The 10867-nt window shown below is 36.0% G+C and overlaps 1 protein-coding gene across 3 annotated transcripts in view; it reads left to right on the top strand.

Moving 5' to 3' along the window:
- Positions 1 to 972: 972 nt before the first annotated feature.
- gata4 (GATA binding protein 4) overlaps positions 973 to 10867 on the top strand; it is a 30310-nt gene continuing 20415 nt past the window's right edge. For all 3 annotated transcript variants that reach the window (XR_009708788.1, XM_061242575.1, XM_061242574.1), the window contains exon 1: positions 973 to 1604. Coding sequence is in view for 2 of the 3 variants with exons in the window: in XM_061242575.1 (XP_061098559.1) it covers positions 1082 to 1604 (523 nt within the window). In the remaining variant the exon portion in view is untranslated. The remainder of the gene's footprint in view (positions 1605 to 10867) is intronic.

The raw sequence follows: 10867 nt of genomic DNA, 5'->3' as shown, positions 1-10867 counted from the left end.
TAATCACCACCATAGTTCTTTAAAAACAGTTGACTTCTCATTAAATCTATCTTGTTGTCGAATCCTGCCACGATGACAATCATTATTTACACCGAAGAGATGGACATACTTAGCCAATGTATACCATGGAATAAGGACTTCTTAAAGGAAGTATTCATACAAGCAATTGAGTAGGCTATTGTACTTTTGTTAAAGTTGTCGACAGCAGCCATAAATCAATGAGAACAACAAGTCATCAGATCTCAGAGAATTAAAAAAACGTTATGTAGGCTATCCTATCAAATCAAATCTATCAAATCAAACGAATATGAACCATTCGGTTCTGTTTGCATAATTGGCTTTAAAATGGTCATGCGTGCACACCATTCCATAGATAAATGTATATGCTATGTTCTGAAGTTAAAAGCTACTGTTAAATAGGAATGTGACTACATTGTCCATCCATCACTTCATTATTTTGGAGTATTACATAGGTACACTACTCGCTACCATTGCACATGTAGCCTATCCAATAACATGTAAATTGACAAATTAGGAAATACCGTGTAAAATATACACAGCACCATTGGGAGTGGCGTATTTAAAATAGTTTCTATTTAATTTTTCTCAGCTTCTATTTTGGGTCTTATACCAAAAAAAAAAAAAAAATCTCCTGCCTGCAATGTAATCACAAAGAGACATGTAAAACAGTTAAAATGATGTTGATGTTGAAATAGGCCACGTCTTTATTCTAGAAAATCTAACGGACTTGACCTCCCTACTTTAGGTAAGGGAGGGGGTGGGTGGGTAGAGAGAGAGCACGCATACAGAACAGAGCAGAGTGCAAACACTAGACAGTTGGGATTTGACAACCGCTTACTTGGTGCCGACGGCTACCGACTTCGCCCCTCGTCCGTTTGCTAGGTCTCATTCGTCTTTTGTTCCCGGTGTCCTGCTGCAATTTTGTAGTTTTTAACCCATTGACGACGAGCGCATAAATGGAGACGCCTTCTTTAAATGGATAACAAATGTGAAGTCAAAAAGTTCAAAAGATTTAACTGTTCCATTGGAATACAAGTTGCTCGGGACAAGGGACTCGGATATGTACCAAGGCTTAACAATGACAACAAATCATGGACCCACGTCTTATGAGACTAGTTTTGTTCACAATGCTACTGGTACCTCGCCAGTTTACGTACCAACGACTCGGGTCACACCCATGATCCCAGCCTTGTCATACCTCCAAACGCACGCAGCGTCCCAGCAGAGCACTCCGTTGTCGAGTCACTCTGCCTGGGCCCAACCCGACGCAGAGTCTGTTCCCTCGTACAACACGGGCAACGCGCACCATTCTCCAGTGTCATCTCGCTTCACGTTCTCCACGAGCCCACCTCTCTCCTCCGCTGTCCGGGAGACGTCAACTTACACCAATCCTCTGCACATCTCCAGCAATGGTAGGGAACACTACGGAACAAGAGGACTTGGAGGGTCTTATCACAGTCCTTACCCAGCATATATGAGTCCAAACATGGGGGGCACCTGGGCCACAGCTTCCTTTGACAGCTCAGTCTTGCATAGTCTACAATCTGGAGGACCGACGAGCGCAACCAGGCAACCTAGTATAGGTAAGAGTTCGATTAAAAATAAACAATTTGCATATGAGATTCGGTCACATTTATTACAAAGATTTGAACACCATAACCATAATTTATTATTATATGTTTTGGAAACCGTTCCAAACGTGATATCCAGTTAACAGTTTCATGATAACTTCTTATATTAGCATGACTCTGCAATCGGCTAGCCCTACTGACTATTTTATTAAAACATTCTAGATATGTTTCATTTCAAAATATTAGTATTGTATATTCGCTCCGAAACGGATCAGCACTTTCAGACTATGTGGCTACGGTTAGGCCTATTTCAGCAACTTGTCGAGCAGTGTTCGTAGTGTGAGCAGGGTGTTTTATTATCGCAGGTTATGTCAAAGAAACAGGTCGGATCTTTGGGTAATATTACAAGAATAATGGCGACATTATTGCCATTTAATGGGTCCAGATCAGATTAATGCTCAATTCAAACATGTTTGTCTTTTGCACATTCTCAGAAAAGAGCGGCCTATCCATTGAATTTATAAGTTTGCATGCGAGATTCCAATTACTCGTTGTTGGAAAATGGTTATCAAATAGAACCAGTTTAAGACAACCTATACCATATCCTTAAAAATAGTCGAGGCTTTCATACATTTGAATTTCTTACATTTCATTATCTCATATAAATGTAAATACAACATATAAAGAAATCTAAAAATCTCATCATTTGGAAATATGTACAGTCACAGAGCTTACAGTGGTGTGGTCAAAAAGCCTTTTACAATGAATATATTGGTGAATAGAAGCGAACCTGACCTCTAAAATAATAAAAAAGGGAAAAGACCCTGTGAAAAAGTTTGGGAACCCTGTCAGTTAGTACTTTCTAAGTACTTATAGTGTCCTCTGGAAACTATAACAGCTTGCAAATGCTTCCTGTAGCCAGCTAAGAGTGTTTCAATTCTTGCTTTTGCAATTTTTCCACATTTTTGCTGGCAGAACACCTCTAGCTCAGAAATATTCTTTGGCCTCCTTGCATGTACAGATTTTCAATAATATTCAAGTCTGGGGACTGTCGTGGCCATTCCAAAACCTTCATCAGTCTTTCCTGGAGGTACTTCATGGTTAATTTTGAGGGAAAACTTTGGATCATTGTCTTGCTGGAATACCCAACCTCTCTTCAACTTCAATGTCTGGACTGACCTTTGGACTGCCTGTAGAATTTCTTAATATTTGATGGAATCCACTCTTTCTTCCACCACAGCTGCCACACAACCCCAAAGCATAATGGATCTACCTCCATGCTTAACAATTGGCAAGGTGATCTTCTCTACAAAGGCTTCACCCTTTTTTTCCTAACATACCTTATTTGGTTACATTTTGGTTTAATCAGTCCAAAGCACATTGTTCCAAAATAATTCAGGCTTCTCAATGTTTTATTTAAATTTTGTTTTCATTTAAATTTTGTGCTGAGGTAGTAGGAATGGCTTATTTCTGGCAACTCAGCCGTGTAAGTCTTCGTTGTTTAAAGTACGTTGTGTTGTTGTCCTGTGAACAGCTAGAATCTGCTACCTTTTTTTGCAGCTCTTTTGCAGTGATGTGTGGGTTCTTCTGAGCACTTATCACCAGGTCTCAGGCCATTCTGTCTGAAATATTTTTTGGTCTTCCAGACCTTGCCTTGACTTCAACTGTTCCATTTATCTTCCATTTTCTAATAATGTTTCTGACACTGGAAAAAGGTGGTTTGAAACATTGAGAGAGTTTGGACAACTTTTTAGAGGAACTTCAGAATAAAAATTTCAGCCCTGGAATTATATTCACCTGACTCATTGAAGCCCCAACAACAAAATTATATGGGTCTGGGCCTCTTTAAAAAGTAAAAGAATAATCGAAAAGGGTTCCCAAACCAAATCTTGGTTTAAAATGTATTTTTGACATTTACAGTTCATGTTTGCTTCTGTTCACCAAGATATTCATTGTAAAAGCCTTTTTGACCTGGGGTGCCCACATTGCACTCCTAAAGTTCTATAGTGAAATAACACGAGTGTCAAATATAATATTCCAATTAATCTCGTGTTTACATTTACCGTTTTCAACATAAAATAAGGAAAGGACGATTGCACATGATGGACGTGAGAAGGATTAAGGCCTGCTGTTCTACCTGTATTTTTCACAGGCCTACGTTTTTAAAGTGTCGCTATGACCAAAAACTTCGAGGAACATTTATTTTCATCCAAGGCGGCCACTTTTATATGTGAAACTTTAAAATCAATGCATTCATTAACGGTGTGTGTGTGTGTGTGTGTGTGTGTGTGTGTGTGTGTGTGTGTGTGTGTGTGTGTGTGTGTGATTTTTAACAGTATGGATTCATAAATGTTTGGAAATTACACACATCGCTGAATTATTTACAGAATTCACGGCGTCAAAACGCAGCGCAATGCGGGGTATCTAAAAAGACATTCGTTATGAGCATTTAAACATATACTTAATTGTGATTTTTATAACGTGACAATTACTATTACTATTATTATTTTTTTATTTTTTATTTTTTATTTTTATTATTATTATTTTTTATTATTTTATTATTATTATTATACACATTATAATGATGTACTATTATATGCGAATATATACGAATGACAATAATAATAATAATAATAATAATAATAATAGTAGAAGAAAAAGAAGAAGACGGAAAAATTAGGTCTCAACAGTAGGCTACATTCTCTCTCACTGTACTGCACCGTTTTTAAATATAAAACAAATGCAACGTACGCTAAAGTACTGCTTTCAGGGGAGGCACCACAGGTGAAAAGGGCGATTTTGGCTGGAGAGGTCAATTTACAGAAATTATGATATTTAGCTTCTACAACTACTGCAGTTTCATAAAATATATGGAAAAAAATGATCAGAAACAACTTTTAATTAATTGAGATTATTTTTTTATACCAGCCATGCCAAGTAGCCTATAGCCTATCTTGCACAAAAACGATTTAACAGTCATTTTCAAATTTAGGCTAACATAGGCTATTTCCCTTACGAAAAAAAAAAATAATTCCAACTTAAGGTATAGATATAGCTACAAAATGTTGGTGCTTTGTAAACAAAATAGCTGGTGATTTACATAAATATATTATGTGATTTTTTGGGGGAAATGGCAAAAAATCTGAGACCAAATCCACTCATGAGCGAATTTGTTTTTTGGTTATTCATGAGGTATTTTGCATATGTTCACAAAAAACTAATACAAGTCATAATGCAAAACATTTTTGCATTTGTGTACAAAATGTGAAATGTAATTTCGAATGGATTGACCTGTGGTACTTAAGAATGCAATCAGAAAATGTTGTCTTTCGAGTGTCTCACTGGAACTGAACGTGTAGCTTCACAATATCAGTCAATACGCAATCAACTGTTAAAATATTAACATAGGAAGGAAAATAACAGGAGTAATTTATTTCGTTTTAACAGAAATATTTTTACATTTTTAGTTAGAAAAAATGGTGTCCTAGTCTGTCATTAGTTCCATTTTGCACAGTTTATCCACATATGCAATTTATTACAACATTACCTTGATAACATTATATATTGACCTCGCGGGCTAGCCTACATGTGTTACGGCTTACAATTCCTCCTATTCCCCTATGTAAAGCCAATGTAGGTGACATTAATGATTACTAAATGTTCTGGAATTGCAATAATATAGATATATAGTATTTTTGTGAAAATGAAATGCTTTTTAGATTATAAAGACATTTTAATAATAATAATAATAATAATAATAATAATAATAATAATAATAATAAAGCGTTTCTGATTGGGGCTTCTTTTTTATTAGGTTGAAACTCATTCATGTGTGCGAAATATGTTGGTCCCTTGAGGGTTAAATGCATCTTACGATCCTTCTTAAAATAACGTGGGTTTCCAGAACACATTGGTAACGAAATTGGCCGCGTTTCCCGAACGCGTTAAGAACGTTCTTAAGCTAAGAAAGTTCTTAAGGACCTGAAGGTCTCTTAGGTTTATGGGTTTCTTAGCTTAAGAACGTTCTTAACGCGTTCGGGAAACGCGGCCATTGTCTCTTTAGTTCCCTCGTAAATTACGAGCGATCAGGATTACTTGTTTGCAGCATATACGTTCTTTTAAGATACCGATCGAAGTCTCTGGCAGCACATACAATATGCATGCGCTTTCTATTCATGCATCGCTAAAAAAAAAAAAACTGTAGTGGCCTCATTGTCAATTATTTTTCATTTAACCTATATTGACAGGAAATCCCATCAAAACATTATCTGAATAGCCTATGACTTGAAATGAATGAAATTTATTAAATTAAATCGAACATGATAATGTCACATTGATAACTTGACTATTTTAGTCCCAATAAATGCGGTTAATATAACATTGTCATTTACTAGTGTTCCATTAATAAAACAAACTACTTCAGAAAATCGAGCACCTGAACCAAAGGTGCATAAGAAAACAGAGGACGCAGTAACTTGAGAGTACGAGACGTATGATACATTTAAAGACGCCAGATCACACCGATGACGCCGTAATGTTCGGGAATGTTTCTATAATTATCATTATTCCTGGAATGTTTTGTTTTAATATTTGTTTTTCTTTAGTAATTATTATATTTACTTCAAAAAGATATTCGGAATGAATAGATATAATTTAATGATAACGCGATATGTTCTCACGTTTAGAACAGTTTTCAGTGTATATTGTCTCAGAAACATGTGACCTAAAACTCCACATAGATTGATCAACTATTCTCATGCGTTTAGCAGGAATGCGCATGGCAAAGAAGTTCGTTGTTAAATTCCTATCAAGAGTCTATCTAACGAGTGTATTCTGGAAAACCACGTAATGAGAGATTAAGAACCTTGTTAACACGCTTGTTAATCCGAAGATCCAACGTTTCCCCTTCAACCACATTAACTTATTTTTATATTTAAAGATACAATTTCATTAAAAATTGTCCGGAGATTTCATGTCTGTGGTGTTACCCAACATAAGCAGGAAGAACTTCTAAACTACTTCCTGTTGGAAGTATTTGTACAAAGAAGTGGGAATTCTGACAGGTTTGCATTATCAGGCACTCTTTCATACCTTTTGTTTAATTGAACAAAAATTGTTTATGTTCCAATTTATTTTTGTCTATGGTGTAAAATAATAATACATGGTGGATATTTTATGTTTCCCCATATCTTCTTGATAGTTAGCTAAAATGGCAGCATGTTATCTTTGAATAAATTATTATATTTGTGTGCAGTTGTCTTCATGGTAACAGCACAGAACTGTCTCTGCTGTTACTTCACACACCACTTTGTAACATGAATTAATGATGTGGTGTTCATGGTGTTACCACCCAACATACAAGAAATAGATGACATTGAACATTCAATCACTATAAGAATTTATTTTACTTTTTTACACAATAGAGAATATCGTACCATAAGTGACGGTAACACCACAGACATTAATGATTTGTAACGTGTTTTAAAAAGCAAATTAAAATGAATTTAAATGAAATAATTAATTGGTTGATGTGAACATTAACTGAAGCTCCTGAAGCTCCTGACCAGTTTGATGAACCTTTTTAAGAAACTAGAATTAAACTTGCAGAAGCAATAGAACATACCAGCTAACAGGGAACGTTCTGATTTGATTTAGTAAGGTTTTCTGTAGGTTCTAAGAAGGTTCCACTTTAATGCATAATTTTCCTGGAACATTGAGAATGGGGCGACATGGCTCAGCAAGTAAGAGCAGTTGTCTGGCACTCAGAGAGTTGCTGGTTCGATCCCCTGCCCGGGCTGTGTCGAAGTGTCCCTGAGCAAGACACCTAACCCCTAAATGCTCCTGACAAGCTGGTTGGTGCCTTGCATGGCAGCCAATCGCCGTTGGTGTGTGAGTGTGTGTGAGTGTGTGTATGAATGGGTGAATGAGAAGCATCAATTGTACAGCGCTTTGGATAAAGGCGCTATATAAATGCCAACCATTTACCATTTACCTTTACCATTAAAAAACGTTCTAAGAATTTGAAACTTGACAGATTGAACATTCTAGGAAGTAAAACGAGGAACTGTGAGTAGCGAAATGTTTCAGGGTACACTTAGCAAATGTCTTGAAGAGACATGTAATGACATTCTCACTGCTATGACATGCTTCGGGAAACTCACCCCTGATCCTAGATGATGGCCACAATAGTTTCTCCTGAATATTTTTTCCATTGAGTTCAATAGGATAATTTGTCAAGAGAAATAATTATTTTAGTATCTACTGCATATCTGACAGCAGCATGATGATTTGAGGCTTATTTGATACTTTGGACCCTTGATGACTTAAAAACATTTAGCCAACAAATGTGTTCCATACTGTATCAGCACAATTTACAGCTGGATTTAGTCCCAACCCCCAATTCCCATAGAGATCCATTCAAATGGAAAGAGTATTAGTATTGATTGTAGGACAACCTGAAAATGAGATATTCAGACTGATGATGTTCATAGGTCACAGAGATCAGGAAGTAATAGCATGCAAAGGATATGCAACTAAATATAAAACATGACTCTTTTATTTGACATTATGTTAATCTTCTCAAACATTGAAATGGGGGACTACATATAAAAACTGCTGCAATTACTACACAGTGAAACCATAATGTATAAAAATACCCTTTAATAAAAGCTGCATATGAATTGTTTGATTTCAAACTGAGAAAATAAATATATATTAATAATATATATGAAAAAGACAAGGTGACCCTAAACGGTAGTGTAGTATTTTTCATAAATAAAAACGGAAAAATGCAATCAAACTTGTACTGGTTCTGTGGGATAGAATACACCATAATTTTTTTTGTCTGCTATCCATATTACTTAGCATTTATAATGGTTATCATGGTAAATTTACTATTGACCTTGAAAGTTGTCTGCCTTTGTTAACTTTTGTTAATTTCCAATTGCTTGAGATATGGAATTTAATTTCCTTTGTATATCCATTTATTGAGAAGTACCATGACCGTAGGACCAACTGACAAAATGTTTTATTTTAAATTGTTTATTTAATTTATTTATTTATTTATTTTATAGGATGATTCAATGCCACTATCCACAACCAACCTGCCACAGCTTACCAATATATATTGTTTCACTGAATACAATACTGATGGGACGAAACAATAGTTGTGCACTTGTGTGCACCTTCATTAACTTTACTTCAATGTCATTTTCAGATCATTATTTTTTACTTGCTGCCATCTTTTAAACTTTAGCTAGGGGTGGAGCTAGCCTGTCATACAGTGGGCTCCAGAATTATTGGCATCCTTGATATGCTGTACATTTAAAAAAAAAGTTTGTTTATTGTGCTGATTAAGGGCTGTCTTCATGCCACCCTTCCAAAGGGTTTGCTGGTAGGGAGGTGCGGTCATACTAGAAATTAATAAAACCTGCTATTCTGCACATTTCCTGGTTGCAATTGGTTCTTCAGTACTGGTACCTGGTCATCAAGTGAGCATTTACTTTGGACTTGCTATGGATAAACCCATAACTCTACTGGCTAATGGGGCTCTGGTTAACCTGTTTTTGAAATAGTTCCATTTTAAATGTGCTTCGTTAGGGTGAGTAAAGAGCTTTTTCGACACCTTGGACATGCTTTATAAAATATACTGTCATATATATGAATAAAACACACATGAAGATAAATTGTCTTTAACAAAACGCATTACAAGCGCCTTATTTTATGAATCTCGTGTACACTGTATTTACATGCTCTGACATACATTTGTTCTGTCGCAAAGTTATGAATTGTACAAGCTTCTTCTTTCATTTAAGTCTTCAGCCATGTGTGTGCAGTAAATCGTTTTTGAGATATTGACACTTTTATAGGACTAGTACAAAATAGGCTGAAATTGCCATCTTGGGGCCAAAGGGTTAATCATTTTTATTATTCAGTGAGACATTGAATTTTGAAATTAGATTGACTTTGGCCCATGTATTGTGTACTGCTGTAGATGAATAGGACTAATATGCGAACTGAATTCCACATTTTCCAAATGTGTGGAAAAAAGTTTGTCTAAATGAAATGTTGCATTATATTGACCAACAGATAGACAAGACTGCAAATCTAGATTTTGTTATCATCATCTTGTGGTATTTGTCATGCTGTATTCTGGGTTCTGCTGTTTGTCTATTTCCTGGTGTTTTTTATTTGTTGTGTCCCTCTTCACTTTCCGTAGTCTGTCTCCTTTGTTCATTCATCTCACCTGTGTCTCGTCATCTGTTTTCATGCACACCTGTTCATCATACTTCATCACCAGTATATTTAAGCCTGCCAATTACTCCTGTTTGCCAGATTGTAATGTGTGTAAGACATTCCTTCTGTTCTGTGTCCTGACCTGTGTCATGTACCCCAACCTCCACTTTCTGGATTACCCTTCTGTCTGTAATTGGATTTTCTGTTACAGAATTTTGATTTGGCTTTTGTTAAATGCTTACTGGATCATGTTCTTTACCTTTGCTTATTTGGATTATCTAGCGGTTTCAACCTTTGCCTGTGACCACGACAAAGTTTTGGATTGTCCCTGCTGTGTCTGGTTGCCCTGTGTTTGGACTTTGGCTAGTGACCCCAATTGTGATTATCCTTTTTGTATCTGTCTGCCAATGATTGATCCCTCCCTGTCTGACTTCGCTAAATAAACACTCCATTATTGTCTACTTCTGGTTGCAACTGGTTCCTTGATCCCGAACCTTATCTGTATCTGGATCAGAATGATCCTATCTGAAAATTATTTGAAAAACCAGGATGGTATGTACCAGGGTATTAAGACCCCTGCCTGATCGGGGCAAGACAAGACCCAGAACAACCTTTTTAACAACATTGTACATTTTAACATTCAATGGTGCTTTTCTGACTTGCAAAAATATGACCAAAATCTTTTTAAAATAATGGATTTTAAAAGAATTCCCCAAAATAGAATACATTTTAATTAAGGGAAACCAGTGTTAGTTTTAAAGTGTCTTCTTTTAGGTCAGGGCTTCTCTGAGTAGCAGAAATATGAACAGTGTCTCTTTACTTTGTCAACAAGCCTCACAAACTGGATGAGAAATTAAAATTTTTCTGCACAGTTTCGACTGCTGTAGCAATTTTATTGTAATTTATTTCCAGTTATGTTAGAAGAAAAAAGAAACATTTTCTCAGTGAAGTGCCGAAACTAAGGATATTGTGCTATGTGTGTCATTATTATCGTGCATTGTGTCCTACCCAGATTGAAAAATGCCAGTTCATGTTTGTGG

Source organism: Conger conger, chromosome 5, assembly GCF_963514075.1.
Source record: "Conger conger chromosome 5, fConCon1.1, whole genome shotgun sequence".
NCBI lineage: Eukaryota > Metazoa > Chordata > Actinopteri > Anguilliformes > Congridae > Conger > Conger conger.
Note: the sequence above shows the minus strand (reverse complement) of the source record. Positions and strands in the feature narration are given on the sequence as shown.